This window comes from Purpureocillium lilacinum (assembly GCF_023168085.1).
Source record: "Purpureocillium lilacinum CBS 284.36 DNA, scaffold_2, whole genome shotgun sequence".
Classification (NCBI taxonomy): Eukaryota; Fungi; Ascomycota; class Sordariomycetes; order Hypocreales; family Ophiocordycipitaceae; genus Purpureocillium; species Purpureocillium lilacinum.
In genome coordinates, this window is record NW_027072112.1 from 4,069,518 (window position 1) to 4,092,466 (window position 22,949).

At 60.6% G+C, this 22,949-nt stretch overlaps 7 protein-coding genes across 7 annotated transcripts; 3 read left to right on the forward strand and 4 right to left on the reverse strand.

Moving 5' to 3' along the window:
- Nucleotides 1-176: 176 nt before the first annotated feature.
- PLICBS_002994 (uncharacterized protein) lies at nt 177-2,480 on the reverse strand (the record flags this gene model as incomplete). Its single annotated transcript, XM_018322714.2, has 3 exons — nt 177-362; nt 415-2,095; nt 2,170-2,480. The coding sequence occupies 3 exons, from the start codon at nt 2,478-2,480 to the stop codon at nt 177-179; spliced, it is 2,178 nt and encodes a 725-aa protein (XP_018177944.2).
- Nucleotides 2,481-4,172: 1,692 nt separating this feature from the next.
- PLICBS_002995 (uncharacterized protein) lies at nt 4,173-6,065 on the forward strand (the record flags this gene model as incomplete). Its single annotated transcript, XM_018322715.2, has 4 exons — nt 4,173-4,924; nt 4,999-5,245; nt 5,302-5,344; nt 5,404-6,065. The coding sequence occupies 4 exons, from the start codon at nt 4,173-4,175 to the stop codon at nt 6,063-6,065; spliced, it is 1,704 nt and encodes a 567-aa protein (XP_018177945.2).
- Nucleotides 6,066-6,195: 130 nt separating this feature from the next.
- PLICBS_002996 (uncharacterized protein) lies at nt 6,196-7,128 on the reverse strand (the record flags this gene model as incomplete). Its single annotated transcript, XM_018322716.2, has 2 exons — nt 6,196-6,528; nt 6,595-7,128. 2 exons carry the CDS (start codon nt 7,126-7,128, stop codon nt 6,196-6,198), a joined length of 867 nt encoding a protein of 288 aa, XP_018177946.1.
- A 1,024-nt stretch (nt 7,129-8,152) lies between these two features.
- Nucleotides 8,153-8,933, forward strand: PLICBS_002997 (uncharacterized protein; the record flags this gene model as incomplete). The annotated part of the gene is made up of 2 exons (XM_065600119.1): nt 8,153-8,273; nt 8,359-8,933. 2 exons carry the CDS (start codon nt 8,153-8,155, stop codon nt 8,931-8,933), a joined length of 696 nt encoding a protein of 231 aa, XP_065456191.1.
- Nucleotides 8,934-10,245: 1,312 nt separating this feature from the next.
- PLICBS_002998 (uncharacterized protein) lies at nt 10,246-11,766 on the forward strand (the record flags this gene model as incomplete). Its single annotated transcript, XM_018322718.2, has 2 exons — nt 10,246-10,289; nt 10,380-11,766. The coding sequence occupies 2 exons, from the start codon at nt 10,246-10,248 to the stop codon at nt 11,764-11,766; spliced, it is 1,431 nt and encodes a 476-aa protein (XP_018177948.2).
- Nucleotides 11,767-11,942: 176 nt separating this feature from the next.
- Nucleotides 11,943-14,015, reverse strand: PLICBS_002999 (uncharacterized protein; the record flags this gene model as incomplete). The annotated part of the gene is made up of 5 exons (XM_018322719.2): nt 11,943-12,161; nt 12,234-12,645; nt 12,747-13,188; nt 13,306-13,491; nt 13,742-14,015. 5 exons carry the CDS (start codon nt 14,013-14,015, stop codon nt 11,943-11,945), a joined length of 1,533 nt encoding a protein of 510 aa, XP_018177949.2.
- A 982-nt stretch (nt 14,016-14,997) lies between these two features.
- On the reverse strand, nt 14,998-21,245 carry PLICBS_003000 (uncharacterized protein; the record flags this gene model as incomplete). The annotated part of the gene is made up of 4 exons (XM_018322720.2): nt 14,998-15,108; nt 15,173-16,254; nt 18,984-19,221; nt 19,284-21,245. The coding sequence occupies 4 exons, from the start codon at nt 21,243-21,245 to the stop codon at nt 14,998-15,000; spliced, it is 3,393 nt and encodes a 1,130-aa protein (XP_018177950.2).
- Nucleotides 21,246-22,949: the final 1,704 nt, after the last annotated feature.

A 22,949-nucleotide genomic window follows, 5' to 3' on the forward strand; every position in this document is an offset into this window, starting at 1 on the left:
GAAGGAAATATCGCTGACAATGTGAAGCAATGCAACATCGTGCTCTATGTGGTACCATCCGGGGCTATGCCAAAAATTACCCTGTCTTACGCCAGAAGACAATCCCGCCATACCTGCCGTTAAGTTCAAATGAAATATCGTCCCAATGCCATTTGGTGGTCTTGTGTAGTAGTCCTTCACTTCTCCTCGAACGCGTCCATGTTCTTCAGCGCATTGGCCAGCCGCCTATAATCCCTCAACAGGTCGAGCACCTCCCCTAGACGGAGTTCGCCAGGGCTCTGGAGCTCCATGAAACGCTTGTTCGGGGGCGCAATCTTGGGCACCTGCTTGGGCGGGAGCGCGGCAGCAATGTCAGGGAAGGCCTGCCACTCGTTAGCCAATTGAATGTATGGGTCACTTCAGGTTGCGACATACCGACGCCAAGTCGCCCCCGTCGGCAGTCTTGCCGACATCCTTTGACGCCGCGGGGGTCGTGGGCGCACTGCGTCCAAAGCCCCTGAAACCACCAATACTCGACAACCTCGCCATGGGGTTGAAGGTGCTGCCTAGGTTACGCACCTGCTCTAGAACAGCAGGGCTCTGTCCGGATGAGAGCAGCGACGGTGTCGTGGCCTTTGGTTCTTCGGAGAACAACACCTTCTTGGAGGAGCTAGCGCTCCTCGAGCTTTCCACGCTGGCATCTCGACGGCCGCCGATCATGTTGAGGACTCGGTCCTCGCGTGCCGATGGCCTTTTCAGCCGCTCAGCATCCTCAGCACCAATTGCTGAGCTAGCACCGCTGGCGTTGTCTTCCTCTTCCGGTGGCGGCGTACTGACAAGCTTGCGTGCGTCGTCGAGGGTCCGCGGAACGGCTATGGACTCCTTTGGTCCCTGCTGACGCTCCCGCAATTTGCCGAGGAGGAATGAATAGCTCTCGCCGAGACTGTTTGAGATGGTCTTGAGACCTTGGTCCGCCGTTGTAAAGACGGCGTCGCTTGCTGCACCGAACGCCTGTGCCGGAGTGTTGACCAAGTCACTTAGTCGCCGGTTCCGCAAGACGTTGGTGGCCTTAAGTCCTGATGGCGAGGGCGCAGGCTTTGTGGCAGTGGCGTTTTCGGGTGCAGCGTCGCCGGTGGTACTAGTAGGCGCTGTAAGTCCTTGGGGATACGCAGGAGGGAAAGTCTCTGTCTTCGGGGTGCCGGGTTGGTTTGAAGTCTTGGGGGGCCCGGAAGGATGTTCGTCTGCTCTCAGGGTAGCAAGATCAACCGTTTCCAGAAAGCTGATGGCCGCCTCCAGGTTGGTGAGGCAGTACGCCGCCTCGCCGGTTAGTTTCGTCTCCCACCTGAAGCTCTGAATGAAGTGGAGGTCGCTGATGATATGTAGGTTCTCGGGTGGCAGTGTAATGAGGGTATAAATCAGCATGGGCATGATCTCATCCGCTGATGCAGACGGGTGAAAGCGAGCAAGGGTATCGACAATGCTCTTATGGGCCGCCTTGAGGTGGTTGAGCTTGCCAAGGGGATATCTCGATTCGCTCATGCGGGTCATGTCCACCCTGGCCTGGTGAAGAGCCCCACGGATCCCGTCTCGCTCGTCTTCAGCGACATCGGCAGCCTGCGGCGCTTGATCAATAATTTCGATGCCAAGATCGACGGGGCCGATGCCAACGAGCGCCAGAGCTGCAGTTTTGGATCGTAGCTTGTCGTCCTGGGCCTCGTCTTGCGTACTACTGTGCCGGTATATCCGATCATAGATGCCCTCGCAGAGCCTTCGCTCGACTGCTTCCTCGAGAAGGCCACGCTTTGTCTCGAGCGCCTTCCTCGCTCGTTTCCGGCTGGCCAGCTCCTCGGCGGTGATCATTTGCTGCTCTGCCTCAACCTTGGGCTTATCTTTCGAGCCGAGGGACGTAGCCTTTGATCGCAGACGACTGGCGGCCGCGGACATGGTGTTGGCCGGTGCAGCGGGAGAAGCCTCGCGGCTTTGACGGTAAGCCAAGGCACTAACATGGGTGGCAATGTGCGAGGATGCCGTCGTGTAGAAGTCTTGGAAGAGCTGTGACAGCTTGTCGATGTTTGGAGGCGTTGGATGCACCTTGGCGCCGAGAGACTCGATGAAGCTGCGGGATGCGATGCAATGTTAGAGGCGACATGAGGCCAGCTTTCGATGAATGTGTAGGTGGACAATACCCACCTGTCCGTCAAGGTAATCAGCTCGATGGGCAGGTCATCGAGCTCGACGGATGCTCTCGTCACCTCGACATTGTCTTCTGGGTCGGTCTCGCTCGTCTCGAATGCGTCGGGGCCATCGCTGGGTCCAGCAGGGGCCCCATTGTGGAAAGTATGGGCTCGTTTCGGCGGTTTCAGGGCGTCGCGGTCGGCGACAGCACCAGGCGAGTGCTGCGGGAACGAAGGCGCGCGCGACGCGGCGGGCCGGCCTGGCTGAGGGGACGTTTTGGAAGGTTGTGAGGGCATGTGGCGCTGAGAGGGCGGGTAGACTATCATTGCGTAAGCCTGGGCCCGCGGAGACGGTCGTGGGAAGATGGAGAAGTCGGGACGTGTTGAAGCGGTGGCAGCTCCCCAAAGAGCGGGCGGAGACGCATTCGAGAAAAGAATATGGGGTAGAATGGTTGTGTGGTGGAAGATTGAAGAACGCACCTGCCGGCTCAAAACGGCCACGAGAGAAAGATGAGCAGGCGTAGTCGAGGGCGGTCCGGCCAGGGCGAGGGGCGTAGCAGAGTACGTGTACGAAGTACAAAGTCTAACGAGGGCGGTGGTGCGTTGCGGTTGCCTTGATGGTTCGTTTGGCTGACGTGCGAGACACGGAATTGGATCGGATAGCAGGAGCGGACAGGGCGGGAATGGGGAGCAAGTGGCGGGAGCACTGGGAACGAGTTACGCAGGCGCAGCGGGAAGGTAGTCGCGCGTCTCGCTCGCCGGATGCAGTTGACACAGGAGGCGGGGGTACTTGGTAGTCAGGGCAGTCGATCAGCCCGTCGACCACGTGCGCACAGGGTGAGGAATGGGCGAGCGAGCGGTCTGTCTTATGGTTCGGCTGTCGTGGGAAATCACTGGGGATGACGAGAAGAGAACAAAAAGCATGACGCGAGGAAGCTCTCGCAGCTGGCAGTCCACTGTACACAGTGATAGGCGATAAGGCGCCGCCAAGGCCAGTCATCAGCGAGCTGGAGGCATCGAGGTCCCTGGACCTGCCTGGACGGGGACTGGACCTGTAGCATCCATCCATCATGCATCCTGGATCGCGTCAGAGCTCCACCACTTCTCATGCGGACGGGGTCTTAGCGCCTCACGTCCCGTCGCCAATTGACAGGGCTGCCGTCGAATGGCAGTTTGGCCCAGGAGGCTGTCCCGAGCTGGCGCCCGCGTGCTAGAGATGCACTTTAAAAGGCAGTTTGGCGCCCACTGCCGCTGGGTGGTGCCCCTTTGTAGGTACAGGGGTGCGCTCCTGCTGTACCTTACTCGTTGGTACTCGTAGGTGGTGCCGCGCACATGCTGGCGACGGCCAACACTGAGGTTGGACACAGCCGCCGGCGCCGCCGCCACTGGGATCGACCTCGCCCAGCTAAAATGCGTTCCGTAGCACAAGCAACGTTCGACGCCACGGCTGCGTCGACATTTTGACTCGCGACGCTGGGGGGTTGCAAGCTTGACAGCGAAAACGTCAGACGGCGCAGGTCTCGACTCCCGCCTGAGTCTTCTCGCCAGCCGAGCCCGGCAGACCTGGGCGCTGTGAGACGCCCAATCTCCAATCACGGACATTTGGCAATGTTCCGGGCGCTCCACCACCCGCGCCCCCGGGGACCCCAAGCCCCCTCCACTCCCCCGCGGTTGTCGAAGCCGCCCGCCACCAGGACGCGACCCAAGGAGCTTGGCCCGCGGCGTCAGCGACAGGCCCCTTCGGCCCACAGGAATATCCTGCCAGGGGAGCTGGAGCTGCAGTTCCCTCCCAGCGGCATCGGCTATCACAGCCCAGGCTGTCGTTGGTGGCCCCGGCTCATGGCGAAGCCGGGTTCTGAGCCGAGCCACAGCCGGAGCCGCCCCGTCTTCCTCATCTCACCTGCTCTTTGAGTCTTCTTGCCGCCATTGCATCCATTTCACTGTCGCTCACAGAGCGCACCTTTTTGCCCCGTCTCGACAAACGCCTTGGACGCCCTCTGCCTCGACGTGACAAGCACCATGTCGGGCCCTCCTTCGCGCATCCGCTCCATTCTCAACCACCTCCTCCCCTCCTCCCCGGATCCTCCTCACATCCACCACCTATCACCGACCTTCTTTCTGGAGCGCGCCGCCGCCGTTGAGCCCAACGCCGATGCCGTCCTCCACATCACTGCTGCCGGGGCCACCGTCCGCCGCTCCTATCGCGAGTTTGCCGCGCGGGCCATTGGCCTCGCCTACTTCCTGAAGAAACATGGCCTGAAACGGGTCGGTATCCTCGCGCCAAACACGCCCGCCTTCCTGGAGTCCATCTACGGCATCGTGGCAGGCGGCGGTGTCATCGTGCCTGCCAACTATCGGCTCAAGGAGGACGATGTGGCTTACATCTTTGAGTTTGCCGAAGTGGACTGCATCATTGTCGACCAAGAGTTTGAGGGCCTGCTGGCGGCTTACACCAAGAAGCATCCCAACACGCGCCTCATCGTTGACCTGGACACGGACAAGACAGACGGCCCTGGATGCGGCCCATTCAACGAAGCCGTTCTGGAGGGTCAGGCGTACGACAGGGAAAACGGCAGCCATGGATGGGTCAATCTGCAGTCCAAGGCCACAAACGAGGACGACATGCTCGCCATCCCCTTTACATCCGGCACCACCTCCCGACCCAAAGGCGTCATCTACACCCATCGCGGCGCATACCTCGCAGCAGTCGGGAACATCATTGAGTCTGGTCTTAACGTCGGCCACTGCAAGTATCTGTGGACGCTGCCCATGTGAGTTACGCGCAGCCACGGTCGCTATAGCATGTGCCAAGTAGCTGTCATCTTTGCTGACACCTGAGCGCCAGGTTCCACGCCATAGGGTGGACGTTCCCGTGGTCCGTCGTGGCCGTGCGAGGCGTCAACGTGTGTCTTCGAAAGATTGACTACCCCCTCATCTGGAAGCTCTTGAAGGAGGAGGGCATCACGCACTTCAACGCAGCACCAACCGTCAATACACTGCTCGTCGCAGCCAAGGAAGCGGAGAAGTTGCCGCGGCCTGTGCAGGTCACGGTCGCTGCGAGCCCTCCCAGCGGTCACCTCTTTGAGCAGATGGTATGGCAATCTCGGCCGTTGATGAGGTTTTAAAGGGTCATTGCTAATCTCGGTAGACGAACCTCAATTTGATGCCCGTGCACGTCTACGGCATGACAGGTCAGTTTTTCTGCACGTCTGCGGCGCAATGTCCCGATTCCCTAACCCTGGTTCTGCAGAAACCTACGGCCCCATAACAAAGTGCTACCATCTTCCCGAGTGGGACAACCTCAAGCCCCAGGACAAGTACGCGAAGATGGCACGACAGGGCCACGGGTTCATCACCAGTCTGCCCATCCGCATCATCAAGCCAGACCAACCTGAGGGCGTCCTCATCGACGTGGCCAAGGACGGACGCGAGATCGGCGAGATTGTCTTCTTTGGAAACATCTGCGCAAAGGGCTACTACAAGGACGAGGAGGCGACGCGCAAGCTATTTGCAGGCGGTGGCCTGCATTCTGGCGACCTGGCTGTCTGGCACCCGGACGGTAGCGCGCAGATCCTTGACCGGTCCAAGGACATCATCATCTCGGGCGGCGAGAACATCTCGTCCGTCGCGCTCGAGAACATGCTCGTGCAGCATCCGGACATCCTCGAAGCGGGTGTGGTGGCCGTGCCGGATTCGCACTGGGGAGAGCGACCGAAGGCGTTCATCACGGTCAAGGAGGGAAACAGCGTCCAAGGCGAAGACGTCATCCAGTGGGCCAGGAATCAGAGCAACATCAGCAAGTTCATGATACCCCGCGAGGTCGAGGTGGTCCCGGAGCTGCCCAAGACGAGCACGGGCAAGATCAAGAAGAATGACCTGCGAGAGTGGGCCAAGAGTGGTCGCAAGGCGTAGTACAGCGTGTATTTTCTTGGCCGAGGGAGAAATGGATCTCCTCGCCCGTCTATAGGACCGTCGACCGTACCATACCCGGATTTAGGACATCATGTACGTCGTTAGGAGCCTCCTCTTCATGGAAGGCCCGTCATTTCACATTGGCAGGGAATAATGCGCCCTTGCCGCCCTTGTCCAGTCCGTCTAGGGTCGTCATATCGTCGTCGTCGAGAGCAAAGTCGTACACGTCGCTGTTTTGCTTGATTCTGTCGGGGTTGCCGCTCTTGGGCAGTGGGATCCACTCCTTTTGCAGGCCGTATCGGATCAGCACTTGGGCTGGAGACTTGCCGTGCTTGGCTGCGATGCGGCCGAGCGTCTCATCGCCAAGGTGCTCGCCGCACGAGAGTGGGCTGTAGGCCTGTAGGGCAATGCCCTTGTCGCGGCAGTACTGCGTGAGTTCGCGCTGCTGGCACCAGGGGTGAAGCTGACGGTCGTCAGTACCAGCACAAAAGCGCCAGTATGTGTCAAGCAGGGTATTTTATGTTCATACCTCGAGCTGGTTGACTTGGGGTGGCCAGATCTGAGCGTACTCCTTCATCTCCTCGATGTGCTGCGGACGAAAGTTGCTCACACCAATAGCCTTGGCCTTGCCCTCGGCGTAGAGCTTCTCCAGCGCCTGCCACATCTCCTCGCGGGCCTCTCGCTTGGTACCAGGGATGTGAACGAGGAAAAGGTCGACGTAGCCGCCGTCTCCACCGAGCTTGTGAACGCTCTCGAGAGCGCTTTGGTACGTCATTTCGGGGCCGCCAGGAACAGGGTTGCGGATCTTGTTCGTCAAGAAGACATCCTCACGGCGAAGCTGCCCGGCGGCGATGGCCCGCTGGACAGCAGCGCCGACCTCAGACTCGTTGCGGTAGAGCTGGGCCGAGTCGATGTGGCGGTAGCCAGCATCGAGAGCGGCGAGGACGGCGTCCGTGCAGGATTTCGAGTAGAGCTGATAGACGCCGAACCCTAGGCGGGGGATGGAAACACCATTGGGGTTGTTGGCGAGGGGCGCGGCAGACTGGATGGTGAGCTGAGGCATGATGGGGCAACGACGAGCGGCAGGGAGACAAATTGAGATGCAAAGGAGAAAGAATAAGAAGAGAACCAAATCGACAGAGAGATGAAGGGCGTCACCCGCTGATGAATTCCATTTACACTAGGGATGCAGGTGAGTTGCACCCTTATCACTCAGGGTCGTCGAGGGGTTGATGATCGTCACGGCCATGACATGCCTGGACGCGCGCCGTGGAGCCTCGAATTGCCACTGCTACCCCACCTTCGGCTTCTGCCAGGACACGCTAGGGACCTCCTCCGCTGGAAGCGGGGCGCCGCGGATCGGATATGATCAACGCCCTGCATGGCGGCGGGTCTGGCTGCCTACGTTGTGCAGGCCTGGTAGGCAGAGATGTCAGTGTTGGGGCGCTGGCCGAGGCGTGCTCACGGTAGGAGGTCTTGGAGGTGTTGAATGGCCGCGTGCAAGGGCTGTTGATGCTGATGCTGGCGAGTGCCAGGCCCTGGTGGACGTTTGCGGCAAGGGGTCTGCGCGAGGTGGGGGAGCCTTCCAATGGGTGGAAGCTGTAACCTAATTGTACGGCCTCGGCGCTCAGCGTCTGCAGCAGTGTCTGCCTTGCTGAAGGCGCCCGCCCGGACACTCCACTGCCCCACCAGGCGAGACCTGAGGTGTTCCAATGTTGCGTCACTGCCCCCGAAGCATGTCATGGAATGATGGAATGAATCCGCTGGCGGCTGCTGCTCCCGTCCGCCGTTCCCGCCCATCCCGCTCCGTTTTCCATCTCCTTCTGCGGCACCACCTCGTCCCGCCACAAACCACCGCCAATCATCACCAGTCCGCCCACACATCCTGCTATCTTGTCGAGCACCGCCCGCCAGGTGGAAGACGCGGAATCCCTTGGCCAGCCCGCCACTCGCGTGCTCAAGTCAAGAGCGCAGAGCACATAAGGAAGGGCAGGCAGGCAAGCAGCCTCGGAGCGATAGCAAACGACCTGCGGACTCGGCACAAAGCCCACTTCGCTTCATATCCCGACATCCGACATCCGTTCGCCATGAGCGTGCTCCGTCCGCTGCGGGGCGGGTGCCAGTGCGGCCGCAACCGCTACATCATTGCCGTGCCGCAGGATGGCATCGGCGAGGCCCAGGTGCTCTTCAACACAGAGCCCGTCCACCGTAAGGCGGCCATCCACTCCCCGTGTGATTTGCGGTGATGACGATGAGCAAACTCGGAGCTGACCGGCTGTGCGCGCGCGTACAGAAATTCCTCTAGCGACGCCGCTCGCGGCCTACATCCGCGTGCCGCTCTCGTGGTACCACAGCACGACGTTCGCCTTCTTCCCGGACGAGACGCACAGCATGATTCGGCGAGCCTACACGCACCCGAGCCAGCAGCACTCGAAGCGACACTTTTGCGGCTTCTGCGGCACCCCGCTGTCGTACTGGTCTGAGAACCCGCGCAGTGAGGCCGACTACATCCAGCTGACGCTGGGGAGCCTGCTGCGCGAGGATCTGGCCGACCTCGAAGACATGGGCCTGATTCCCGACGACACGGATGACGAGGCCGAGAGCAACGAGCTACAACGACGAGAGACGCCGACCAAGAGCACGGCCTTGCGCGAGTCGCTCGGCGTACCGTGGTTCGACGGCATGGTCGATGGCACGCGGCTAGGCAACCTGCGACGCAGCCAGGGTGTGCACCGCTCCGAGGACGGCAGCGTGCGCGTCGAGTGGGAGATTGTCGAGTTCAGCGACGCCCCCGGCGGCGAGGACGTGGACATGAGCACGGGCTCGCGCTCGCCGAGCAAGCGGAAGCTGAGCGATCGTGAGGCGTAGGGAGCGACTGACGTGCTTGATGGACTGCGTTGCACGCTCGGATATGCATGTTGCTTGCTGCGTGCGTGCCATGTCGGGGCGGATGGACAGGGCTCGATGAATGAGGCTGAGGGCGAGCTCATGGCCCGCCTTTGCGGGAGCGAGGGAACCCTCATGACGATGGGTTGGGTGCCGGCGACCGAGGCGTCTTTAGGGTTCTAATTGGGAGGGGCGTTCATACATTTGTCTTGTGTCATCTTCGGAGGTAGGCATTCTACCAGAAAACGAACAGTAGAGCTGGCAGCTCGCGGCAATGGCTGTGGATAAATCTACATTGTATACTCCGCGCCCAACACGGGCGTGTGTCGTGGACCGACGGTATCGAAAGACCCGCTATGCAGTAGGTACAGTACGCGAACACGCTTCCCGGTTCGTTACAGTAGTTTGCTCAGTCGACGAACCGGGACGTACGCACTCCCGTCCGTCGTTCCGAATAAGGTAGATAGATGCTTTGCACTGCGATAACACAACGTTTCACGTGGCACAGGCGAAGTCTGCATCAGGTTCTGGAACAATGCGGCGTCTTCGGGGCTCCAGCTGCAGCAATTCATCCGCCAACAGCCGGAAAGGCGGGCCGACGGAGCGGCCAACAGGCTGCCCAGATAGCAATTTATCCTCCCCCAGGCCCGCCAAGTCTGCTGGGCCAGCGCCGCCGAGCACCCACCAGCATGGATGGAATTGTCCGTCAAGGGACTGTGTGCTTGCCCCTCCCCCACACCGATGGCGGCCCGCCCCCTCCTCTCGTCTGATGCTGACTTTCTGGGCGTCCAGTCTCCTCGCTCGCGTGTTGACTCTGTGCTTCAGGTCGCGAGGTCCTATTGAAAGCTGCATGCTGCGGCCGTCATTCAACCGGTGTGTCTGGGACCCACAGCTGACGACGGCCAACGGCAAAGCTTGGGCTCTTGTCCCGCACGAATCCTCGTATCAAGTATTACATTCAACGGAGCACTCGGTTTCCTGGGATGGCTTCGCCGCCCCGGAGACGTGGGCCGACACGCGCCCGCGTCGCTAGCTTGGCCGATGGGGGCGGACCCCTTCACGATTCGGCGGCGCGGGTATATGCGACGCCAGACACGTCTCACGGCAGACGGGCCGAGTCGACGTCGCTGCCACTTGGATAAATAGACACGACGTCCCCCGGAGCGACGTGTGAACGACTCTTCATCCCGTGCTCGACCTTCCTTGCGCCCAACGTGTGTGTGTGCTTTTCAACTTCACCCTCTCCTCGCCCATTCCTACTCGTTCGGCACACCGGAAAACACCACTCGCAAATATGGCCCTGCGGAGCGACTTCCTCTGGGGCTTCGCCACGGCGTCGTACGTTCCCTCTACCCGCCTCGCGGCCGCATGGCGCAGCTGCACGAGGTTGCGGCATTCTCCTCGCTAACGGAATTATGCACAATGCAGGTACCAGATCGAGGGCGCCATCGACAAGGAGGGCCGTGGACCCAGTGTCTGGGACGAGTTCTGCAAGCGGCCCGGCAAAATCGCCGACGGCTCATCGGGCGAGGTGGCCTGTGACTCGTACAACCGCACCGCCGAAGATATCGCCCTGCTTAAGTCGCTCGGTGCCAAGGCATACCGTTTCTCCCTGTCGTGGACGCGCATCATCCCGCTCGGCGGCCGCGGCGACCCTGTGAACCAGGCCGGCCTGGACCACTACGTGCGTTTCGTCGACGACCTGATCGCCGCCGGCATCGTCCCATTCGTCACCCTGTCGCACTGGGACGTGCCCGACGCCCTTGACAAGCGATACGGAGGCCTTTTGAACCGGACCGAGTTCCCCCTCGACTTTGAGCACTTTGCGCGCGTTGTCTTCAAGGCCATGCCCAAGGTCCAGCACTGGGCCACCTTCAACGAGCCGTGGTGCTCCTCGGTGCTGGGCTACAACGTCGGCCAGTTCGCCCCCGGGCGCACCTCTGACCGCAGCAAGAACCCCGAGGGCGACGGCACGACGGAGCCTTGGCTCGCGGCGCACACACTCCTCGTGGCGCACGGCCGCGCCGTCAAGGCCTTCCGCGACGACTTCAAGCCCGTCAACGGCGGCCAGATTGGCATCGTCCTCAACGGTGATGCCGTGTACCCCTGGGATGCCGCCGACCCCGCTGACGTTGAGGCCGCCGAACGCAAGCTCGAGTTCACCATCGGCTGGTTCGCCGACCCCGTCTACCACGGCGACTACCCGGCGTCGATGCGCAAGCAGCTCGGAGACCGGCTGCCGACCTTTACGGCCGATGAGCTGGCGCTCGTGCGCGGCTCCAACGACTTCTACGGCATGAACCACTACACGGCCAATTACATCAAGAACCGGCCCGGCGAGCCGAGCGCCGAGGACGTGGCGGGCCACCTCGAGATCCTGTTCCACAACAACAACGGCGACTGTATCGGGCCGGAGACGCAGTCCCCGTGGCTGCGGCCGTGCGCGCCGGGCTTCCGCGACCTGCTCGGCTGGATCAGCCGCCGGTACGGCCACCCGACCATCTACGTGACGGAGAACGGCACGAGCCTCAAGGGCGAGAACGACCTGCCGCGCGAAGCCATCTTGGCCGACGATTTCCGCGTGCGCTACTACGACGACTACGTGCGCGCCATGGCGACGGCCGCGGCGCTCGATGGCGTGGATGTCAGGGGTTACTTTGCCTGGTCGCTCATGGACAACTTTGAGTGGCACGAGGGCTACGAGACACGCTTCGGCGTGTGCTACGTCGACTACGAAAACGGTCAGACGCGGTACCCTAAGAAGAGTGCCAGTTCATTGAAGCCGTTGTTTGAGAGTCTGATTAAGCAGCAATAGCGGTGATGGCTGTATAATTTGCTTTGGTTTTCAAATGATGAAATGCTAAATGAAGTACATATATGTCGCTGTGATATCTCATTTGCCCCGTGTAGTTTGCATTGCTTGTCTAATTATGCTGTGCGCTTTTGATGATCTCGATGACGGTGCCGATGATGCATGTGCCCCCGTCGTAACTACTGTGCCTTCGAGTTGCCTTCTGGCACCACCTGCACTAGTGTCGTAGAGTCATCGTCCTCCCGTGGACGACCCTGCTCCTGTTCCTGCGCGCGAGTCTGCACATTAGCATCAGCAGTGCCTTCCGCACCCGACTCGGTCCCAGACTCGGCGTCGGCCTTGCGGCCCCTGCGCAGGTACCACTTGAACACGTAGACGAGTATCTGCGCCACAAACACCTACAGCACGATTGTTTTTTTGTCAGTTCAACGGCTTGATCCTCATACTGTCATGGCAAGGGGCGTGCGTACCTGCTCGATCGTGTACAGCAGCACCGGGATCTGGATCAGAGACCTCGTCAGGTCATCGCTGGCGCTCCACATGGCGGCCACGAGCGGGATGCCCAAGCTGGTGGTCTTGGCAGCACCGCAGAAGCACACGGCGACGACCTGCTCGCGGGGCATGCGGCGGAAGATGAGGGAGAGAATGCGTCGGGAGAGGCGGGTGAGAAGCGACGAGGCGGATGACGGCGTGGAGGACGGAGATGGTGAGGGAGAGGGCGGGGTACCGAGAGCGCACAGGAAGGCCGGAGGACGTGCGGACAGGAAGCATACGACCGTGAATATCAGGTACAGCGCCATATTGAGGAAGACGTTGAAGATGGCTGAGGCCGGGGAGAGGCGGTAGAGGGCGCCTGTCTTGAAGGCGCCCGAGAAGGTGGTCCTACATCGAGTCAGTCAGGCTCGCTTCCCGTCTCAACTCCTCACTGTAACTGCCCACGAATGGAGGTATAAGCGAGTCTAGGAAGGGCACAGTTCACGCACCATACGAGCAGCACGAGGCAGCAGCTCGACACCTTGCCCAGGCGCGTCACCTCGAGCAGCCTGCGCGTCTTATCCTCCCACCGCCAGCGCAGCGCCTGTCCCACAATGAGAGGCAGCACGACGCTGAGGCCGAGCTGCTTGGCGACGTCGGCGTACATGCGGCCGAGGGTGGCGGGCTCTGCGGGGCGCCAGGGGGTGTAGGCAGGGTCGCCGGAGGGGAAGAAGGCGTAGATGAGGAGCGGGGAGAGGAACGCGCCTGCGACGTTGCCGACGACGACGGAGATGACTGCGGCGGCGTCGTCGCCGCCCGCGGCGCGCGTCATGAGCACGTTGGAGGCGATGGTCGTGGGGAGGCACGCGAGGGCCAGCATGCCGAGCAAAACTGGGAGGGCGGGGGTGTGGGAGCGCAGGGCGCCGGCGGCGAGGGAGATGTGCACGATCGCTGTTTCCGTGTAAGCGTGTGAGAGAACATGATGATGGTGGTGGTGGTGATGTTCCAGACGAAGGACGGCCGGTAGGCAACGGGGCAAGGGATGGAATGGGAGGAGCAGAGACCTACCCAGGACGGCGGCCGGAAAGACGACGAAGCTGATGCCCTGCACCACGATGTGTAGTCGCCAGTTGGTCGCGTTCTCGCGCAGCTTTGCGGGAGCGAGCTGCAGCCCGCTGACGAGGAAGATGAAGGCCACGGCGCCGTATAGGATGCTGTACTCGGAGCGAATCGTACCGCCATGAGCGGCCACGGCTGTTCGAGTCGGGTCAGTTCTCAGTTCAGCTCAACCAATATGCGTGCATCCCCCGTGCCCTGTCCTCATCTTTCTCTCGCTCTCCCGCTGTCCGTTCTCGCTCTCTCATTCACATTGGACACTCCTTGTGTAACGCGACCAACTCTCCTCCCTCCTCCAGCCTCATCTCACAGAGACTCTTGGCCCCCACGCCCTTGGACCGGGTACTCAAACCCGTATTAAAACAGAAAACCATGAGGTTAAACGTACAAGGGAAGAAATAGGCCAGCACGCAGGCCAGGCCGAAGCCGATGATCAGCCACTGTGCCAGCACGAGACTGAGCGCCTTTTTGGCCCACGCCACGGCCTTCGGCCCCGGTGTGGTGGCTGCCGTCGCCGCCGTCGTTTCCGTGCCCGTCGTCGCCTTCGTGGTCGTTGGCGGCAGCGGAAGTGGCGCCGGGTCCGGTGTCATCGCTGCCTCCGCCGCCTCCTTGCCGGCGCCGCTACCGGGGCGGCCCCCGGACGGAGCAATGTCCGTCGCCATGGCGCACCGACTCAACGATGCGGCAAGCGGTGGAGGTGGTCGTCGTCGTCGTCCGTCGTGGTGTCTTCGCCCTGGGCGAGGATGGTTGCGTCAGCGACAGCAGCAGACGGAAGCCGCTGCGTCAATCGCAGAAGGCATGAGAGCAAAGACTCATTTCGGTGGAGGGTGGAGAAAACATTTGCCAAGTCACGGTTGATGATACGGTACGCCCTCCCGTTTGTCTCGGCCGATGACGGCCGCCCGGGCCGGCCCATGTTTGCCCACCCGTTGGCTCTCGCTCGCTCGCGTGTGTGCCGCTGTCCGGGTTATTGCCGCGAGAAGGATGCCTGGCTCGGGCTGATACCGAGGGCACCCACGATACGCTTTTCGATGTGCTGCGAAGCAGACAAGCAGACAGACACATTCGCGTGGAACCCGCGTGCGGCTTTGCCCGGCTGCCGGCCCGCGACCGGCAGCGCAGTCTCCACGTTGAGGACGACGTCAACCACCCCCGGGGATTGCGACACTGTATCAAAGGGGACAATTGCAATCGAAGGGGTCATGCCACGCCGAAGCGACGCAGGCATCACCGGTTTCACACACAGCACTGCATTCTTCTTTAACTATCAACTAGTATGCATCTGCAGCCGGGGCCGCCCTGTTCCAACTCCGCCCAAACATCCTGCCGCCGCCAAAACTTGCACGCCCACAACGCTCAACCGCCTCCCAGTCACGGGTCTTCAGACACATTCGCACATGACCAAGCCTGCTCCTCTCGCCAGGGCCCGGCTCAAGCAAAACACGCTATGCAAATGCTCGTGGTATCAAATCAAAAAACGCCCCGCCCTGTGTTGAGGGCGAACAGGATCGATCCTCTCGTGCTTCGTCGAGAAATCTCAGTTTAATACCTGCAGTCGTAAAGGGGATATTAAAGCGGACCCATAGAAGTCTATCAACGCGGCCGAAACAAGGGTATCATGTTTGTCTTTCTCCGACATCACTTTCACACCGCCATCGTCATGGGCAGCTCCGTGGGCAATCCCGTTCGTGACTCGCCCGCGCCCGTACTACTGGGCGCCGGGGCGATCTCGGGGTCCGGTATTTGAATGTCCAGCTGTTTTGAGGTCCAAATCAGCAAGAGTTCGCCACCAAAGGTATGTTTTGTCGTCATTTCTCACAGTCATGTAACCCGTCCGCCGCAGAGAGATAATCTTGGGCGGAATCATGCCGTCCTCGGACGACAGTGTCTTGGCCATCTCCACGTTCCACCTATCGATCCATTTCTCCAGGTGGTTGAGCCGCGCCTTGATGCCCGTGAGCCCAAAGTCGTCCCACAGCCAGCCCGTCACGAGGCCAAGGAAGCTGTCCATTACGTTGCGGAGGCTGTACGGGTCGAAGATGGGTACGAGTTCTCCATTCAGCTTCTCGATGACGCGGCGAAACTCCTGCTCAGATATACCTGCTGGGTCCAGGATTTCCGGGTACAGATTTGAAAAGGTCGGAGCCAGGTCGCCCTGCAGGAGCCAGTCGCGGCGGATGCGGATGATGCGCGTGGTCGCGTACTCGGCCGAGTCCATTGGAACGTGAGGATTCAGATGAGGGTAGCATGGATGCTGTGGGCCCCACTCCTCGCCAGTGTCGGGGTGCACGTCCTCACCCATGATGGACGAGTTGGACGATGACAGAGCTGGGCCGATGCCATCACCGACAGACACATTCGAGGGGCGCGACTCCATCACATCGGGGCCGCGTTCCAGATCCCTAGAAAAGGACCGCCTAGGTTCCTCATTTTCAGGCGCCATGGCTTTCCCTTTGCCTTTGTCAATCTTTGACGGCCGCGCAAGGCCCGTCCGCTCCTTCGATGGCTCCTCGAGCTGCTCGTCGTCAATTTCCTGAGGTCCCGGCGTGGGGATCTGGGATCGGCTGCCGTCGTGAGACGCCCGGACCGACCTTGGCAAGCTGATTCGGTGGTCGTGGCTGCCGCGCCGGTCGACCTGGAGGCTGGCGCGTGTCGCGGGCGAATGCTTCAGCTGGCGTTGCTCCGCGAGGGTGAGTAGAGGGTAGTCGCCGGCGGCGCTGGCGATGAGATCGTCAATATCGGCGGAAGGCTCGAGCGTGGGGTGCTGCAGAGGCACTGGAGGTGCCGGAGGCGAGGACCTGCGTCGTCTGCGAGACTGGGCGCTTCGGGGCGTCGAGTTGGTCGGGTTCCAGAGTCGCGCAGATGACAGTCGCAGGAGGCGGCGAGGCGAGTTGTCGCTCCCTGGCGCGCAGGCAGTGGCAGCACGGCTGCGAAACGGTGACTGGATGCGGTTGCCTTGACGGCTCGCAGCGGTCGGGGGACGTTGCGGGGCTTGTGGATTGAGGGTTCGGGCAGCGGCTCGGTCGTGGTGCTGGTGGCGGCGCTGGTGGTGGTCGCGATCGGGGTCGGGATGGTGCGAGCGCCGGCTTAAGGCGCTGGGTTGACTCGGGTAACTGGGCTGCTCAGAGAGCGGCGGCAGACGTAGTGGGTTGCTGCCGGAGCGCGACGCATCTAAGGAGGGCGAAGAAGGTGGCAGCTTCGATGCGTGAGGAGCCGTGGGAAAGACGGGGTCGGCACGGCCGCGAGGACGACCGTGCTCAGGGGCGAGAGCGAAGGCGCGAGCAGTTGCTGCTGCTGTTGCTGCTGCCGCTGCCGTGTACGAGGCTGCGTGCTAGTGTGGCACGAGGGTCGCCCGAGGGGGGCGAGTGGCAGGAGGTCGAGAGAGAGAGGTGCAGCCACGGGTATCGGGGATGGCGGGGATGGCGGCGGAGACGGCAGGCGAGGAGACGGTCGATGAGATGGTGATGGTGGTGAGCCGGGCGACGGAGGTTGTGCCTCAAGGATTTCGCGCTGGATGGCGGTGGTCCGGGTGCGGACGTGGGCGAGCTGGAGGGGGCTGTGGGTGCTGTCGGCACTCGTGCTGGTGCTGGTGCTGGCGCGGGCGCTGGGCGGCGCTGGCAACGGTCCCCTGCCGGGGCTCCTGCTGGGCGCTGGGCGAAGGCGTAGGCGGAGCAGCCTCGACGGCAGATGGCAAGGTCCAGCTGTTACTGCAGCAGCGCCAGACCAGCAAGGGCAGCAGCGCCTGCACGGGCCAGCGCAACGGCGTCTGGGGACAGGCTGGGACCTGCTGGAGCTGGAGAATAGGGGCACCGCCTCGAAGGGGTTAGTGGGGGGAAGGAGAGATGATGCTGGTGCCCTGGGAAAAGGGGACCAGCGCATCGTGGAGCCCGGAAGAACTCTGCGCCGCGCTGAGCTTCAGTGGAGGCAAGGGCGATGCTGAAGTGGCCAAGGTGTGCTCAGGCGGCAGGGACACACAATGGCATTGTCTCGCGCGCAACCACACGCGTGCTCACTCACGCAGTCTCCCTTTCTTACAGCCCTCGACGGGGGGGGCCGGAGGGTGCGAGAGGTCGGGTTCTTGAATGTCGTCGGGCAGCGTCACGGCAGCGCCGGGCCCCCAGGTCGACACCTCACCTTATTTTATTTTTCTTTGCCGAGACCGCCCCCGTCATCCGGCCCCCCGTCTCTCCCCCTTCGTCCAAGGTTTCTCGCAGGCGGGGGCGAGGGGGGAAGGGGGCCCCCAGCTCAGCCCAGCACCGCCCAAGGACCCATCGCATCACGACGGGTTCCTGCGTTTGAGTCGCGCGTTTTCATGCTTCCTTCGGTGCTTCTGTGGGTCCTCGAGCAGTTGGACGAGGTGTGTGCGTGCGTGCGTTTGCAGGCACCAACAGCAACAACAACAACCACAACAACAGCTGCTGATGCTCTCGGCCGGGGGCCATGGCTCACAAGCGGAAAGGGGGAGTACCTGAGGTAGCTCGTATGTACGTCGCCCCTCCGTACATGCGACATGTACGGCACTGTACTCGTACCGCGTTTTAAGAGGATGAGAAGGGAGGTGGAAAAAGGAAAAAAACAAGAAACACAAGGCATTGAATGGCATGTTGCGGATCTCGTCTATCGAGTCATTACTCGGTCCATGCGGCGGCGACGGCCATGACTGGCCCACGATGCGCGGCGTAACTACAACGCGAAGCAACGCACAGATGGGCTGGCTGCGCAGGAGAAGGGCCGGGTGCCAAAACAGATCCTCGACGCCGGGGGCCGTGGGTTCTCGAGCAACGGCAACACCAGCATCACCCGTGTCTGACCCACGCGCAACAACAGGGTGGCCCCATTCGGAAGAAGCCGTGCGTGCGCCCGGCAGCCAGCCAGCTTCTCACATCTCCGGGAGAATCTGCACCAAAAGCTGCTGCTGCTGCTCCCTTGGTTCCGGGCTCGTTGAGTCGCTCCGCGTTTTACTCAACGGGCCAAGCCAAGCCCATAACAGTAGCCTGCGGCCTGGATGTGACGAGTCGGTTGGTGGCTGACCCTGGCTCATGCAGCATCAACATGAAGGCATGCCCGCCAACAGCTCCCGCATCAACCTCCTCTCGTCATCTCGTCATCTTGCCGCCGCCACATCCGTTGACCGATCACGCACGAGCCGTCGCGGCCGGGCTATCGGAGACGGCCTGTCTTCGTCATGCACGATGATATGGGACGGGGCCGATTTGCCCGGCTGGGCGCCGTCCTGCATGAACGATGACACTCAGGTACTGGGTCTGACGGCGCCTCACCCGGCCCGTCATCTCGTCTTCAGGTCGAAGGCATTGTTAATGCAGGACATTGGACAAATCATTCTTCTTGCGGACTAGTGAGTGCTCTTGCTCTTGAAGCCTTTTGTTTTCAAGTTCGTCTCAACTCAAATCCTTGTTCGTACACTCATCACTGGGCAGTGACACTCCACACTTTGGTGCCTGACACCTCGCCAATCTCAACCGATGGTCTCGCACGTCATCAAAAAGGGGTTGGTTCTTGCACCATTCGTCTCCGGCAGGCGGCTCGCCATGGGTAAGTCTGTCAAGAACCCGCCGGTTAGCTCTTGAACCTCCATGTCAAGTTTCAGGCACTCATTGATCGCCACGTACTGTTGCTGCTCTTACGCCAGCCCTCGCATAGCTCGAGACCCCGTTTCAGCTTGGCTAGGTCTTCCTCCGTCTTGCTGCGGTCTGCTTGGCTGTCCTCTGACTCCTCGGCCAGCTCTTTCAGCTTGTCATCCTCGAGTCCCATGACCTGCGCTGTGCTGAAGATGCCCGGTAGCCGTGTCATGAGCTGCTTCTCAACCGCCAGGGTGATGACATTGGTCAGGAACGTCTCCATCGTCATCTAGGCCGGGCGCTCCGTGTTAGCAACTTCACCTCGTGTTCGGACGGCATTGGCATGCTTACCCCGTAAAACACCACCATGGAGTCGATAAGATTCTCCGCCCTCAATTGCTGCACGCCCTTAGACCATGTCGAGGCGCGTTCCTGCAAGTTGGCGCCCGGCTCGCAACCCTCCCGGATGTCGTTTCCCGACTCCGGCCTGAGCTTCTTTTGCAAATCGCTCCACTCTTTCCCCAAGCGCAGCCTGGACCGTTCCTGCGTCTTTTCCGTGTACAACCACTCGAGGGCCAACATCTGACAGTCGCTGTTGACCTGTGGCAGCAATTCCTCCAACTTGGCTTGAAGAGCGGCCTTTCGATCCGAGAAGAAGGGAGCTATAAACTCGTCTGCAATTCTCTCCCGCAGGCTATTGTCCTCGCCGCTGACATGGGAGAGTATACTCGAGACGAGAGACTCCGCTGCTTCCACTACCAGGTCGAGATGGCGAGCTGCGATGCGCTTCCATGGCGTTGCCTGATCCTCGAATAGGGTCAGCATCAGTGACGTGGAATATTCGTCTGGGAACTCGTTGCCCCTCGCCGCGACGGCCCACTGTTGTACTTCTCTTTCAAGGTCGTCTTGAGTGACCCCTTGCTGCTCTGGTAGGTCATAAAGCGCCGTGAATTCTGCCAGTTCGTTCGGCAGCTCCCCGAGCGTCCAAATATCGTTCATCCCCTCATCTCGCCATTTGACAGTCCTTCTGGACCCATGCTTTCCCATCACGGCGATGAATGCTTCGTTCAGCCTCCTAACCCGAGCCCGAAGGTTATGTTCGCCTCCAGAAACGCCTAGTCTTGATCCTTCGCAGACGGCGTCGAAAAAATCCGAATCTTTGGCTTCACCTCCCACAGCTTGCCTTGCGAGATGCTCGAACTTGTTTGCAATGCGGCCGAGGTATACCCTGCAGTCGCGTGGATCAATCCGGGACTCGCCCAGGTTTCCGAGATGATGCTCGCGTTCCTTGATGAGCTCTCGGATGCGGCTTGTGACTCTCGGTAGCTGGGACCCGGTGTGGGTAAGAAGCATGTCGCTCAGCTTTTGTCGAAGCGGACCGATGCCTTTGAACTCCTGCTTGATCGATGTCCATGGCGCTGAACCAAGAAGCTTGCTTTCCGTTCTGTCCCGCGTGTCGAAGTCCACGTCGTCTTTTTCAGCACGGTTGCGCAGGACGTACCATCCATGCTTAAGGTGCCACGGCGTGTCAGACGAGTTCCTCACAAGCCTGACAAATTCTGTCTCCATTTCGCCCTTCTCGAGTTGGTCCGGTTTAGTCACGATGCCCAACGTCCGCTTGCCACGAGGGTCGTACAGCTTGGTCTTCTGCAAGACCTTCTGCATTTCAAGGCCGCTCTTGGCTGAGATGACGGCCAGAATAATGCTTGCCTCCTGGCTCATGTACTCCGCCGCAAGTTCGTCGACGAGTGTGCGGTGTTCGTCTCCTTGATTGAGACCTCTGGCGTGGTAGAAGCCAGGCAGGTCGACCAGAGTCAGAGGAGGAATACCTGGGCCGAATATCTTGATACACAGAATGTGCCTCGAAAAGGCTTTGGAGCCTTCATCGATACCCATGACGGCAGACGCCTTATTGATTATGTTGGATAGTTCGCCAAGCTTCGATTCCATTGCAGTAAACTTGGACAGCTTCTCCTTGACTTCCTTGGCGGCCGTCTCGTGTGGCTTAATTGAGACCTCCATCCTCGGCTCCGCGGCATCTCTCAGCACGAGCTCGGTGGCGAACCGAGTACAGAGAGAGCTCTTGGAGGGGAAGCGGACCCGCGAGATGGCCTCCAGGACCGAGCTCTTGCCGGAGCTCTGGTCACCCACCACGATGATCTGTGGGAGCTCAACATATTTGCCCAGGTGCACGTCTCGAAGTTGGTCGACAGTGTTGAGGCCACTGAGTAGCTCAGAATGCCTTGACTTCAAGTGTTGGAGGTCAAGAGTATTGAGCCCGGCGGCGTATTGATGAAAGTCCTCTTCCCGCATCGTGGGGTGTCGCAAATTGTCCTTTGTTTCGTGAATCTCTTGGTAGATCTCCAGAAGGATGATAATGGCTTTGCCCTCAGCGCGTTCCTTTGGGAAAGTGTTCGCAGGCTCATATTTATAGCCAAGTTCATTACCGCCCAACACTTGGCAACGGTCATTCTTGCCTGTCGATACGGCGTCCTCAACGAACAAGGCGCCTATTCAACGGGAGCGGGAGCGGGCCGCAAGGGGGGTCGCGGAGATGCAGATTGCGACACAACAAGCAGCCACTTCGCCGCAATATTGAGTTCCATGTCAAACAGTGTGGCCCATTGAGCCGAAAGCGGGCAGAGCCAAGGCAGCCCGTAAGGTGCAGGCAGGACCGCAAGAGTCACGAGCGTCTCGGTCTGCTGGATGATATCCAACTCCTTCTGCACGACCTTCTGCAGGAGGCGTTTGATGTGGCTGAGCCTCTTACAGACCGGTTGGTGAAGACCAGGCCGGCAAGAACTGGAGGTGCAGCCAACGGCAGGAGGCGTAACTGCACAGCCAGCCGACAGAGTGCCTGAGGAAGGGAACATTGAACCCTATTCGAGCACGAGATGATGCGGGTATTTTTATCGAAGGATTCGGCCGCAGACGGAGGGGCCGTTCATGCAGCCTGCTCGTTATGTCTGACGGGGTTCTGCACCTCGAACCAACACGCATAACGGCTGAAACGAGACTGAATGTGTTCCGCTCGGCTCAAGAGAAGAAGAACGCCGGTTTGCCTTTGGGGCTGAGCATGCGTGTATGCCTCGCACAACCCCAGCCATGGCTCGATGAAGCTTCTGCATCGGATCATCTATTCAGCCCAGCGAAGCCGTCTCAATAGGCCAAAATGTGAGCCTCCTAGCAAAGGTGCAAATGGTCAGTCGCACAGGTGACCTTCTTTCGATCAGCAGGGCCGTGGTTATTGCCTATGGCCGTGCTCGGCACCGGTAATAATGGCAGTGGCGGCATAATGACCATTTTACTTCAATTGAGGCGGTGTGACTGTTTTGCTTCCACTGACATGTCTGCTGCTGTTGAGGCTGGCTACTCCAATCGCAGGTTACAGTAAAGATGGAAAGCGCCGGTGGGCCCTATGACTACGGGCCCAAGATGCAGGACACTTGTGCAACTAGCCATTTACACCTCTGGAAAATGGGAGACTCTTCGCAAATAGGTAGGAGAACTCCAGAATGTGACCCGAGGAGGTTGCTTCCAAAACCGCCTACCCTGTATCCGCGCATTCTGGACTGATGGCCCGGTCTGTGGGGTGTGGATGGGTCGACAGACGGCATCACCCGGTCCGAGGCCATGACCTGCTCCTGAGAGGCTAAATCTGTAGCCGCCGAGCCTGCAACCTCTGTCGTCAATTGGTTGAATTATCTTGCGCTGTTGGATTGACACGCCTGGAGTCGGAGAGGTCAGTTCAAGGTTTGGCGTCAGAACGATGGGCCATAGGTTGTTACCTACCCGACCCTCCTGGCCTTGCTGCATGCCCGGGCTGGCGGCAACGGCGTTGAGCTGCATCGCTACGCGCTGGTCCCAGCGGAAAGGCTTGCCCGGGCGCCCCGCCGACCGCTCCAGCGGCCCCCTCCCCCGGATTGTCAGCACCCAGCCGTTGCGGCAGTGGCCTGATCCGGCCACCGCAGTGGGTCGGCGCCGCCCACAGCGGGCACGCCTGCTCTGATGGGCCTC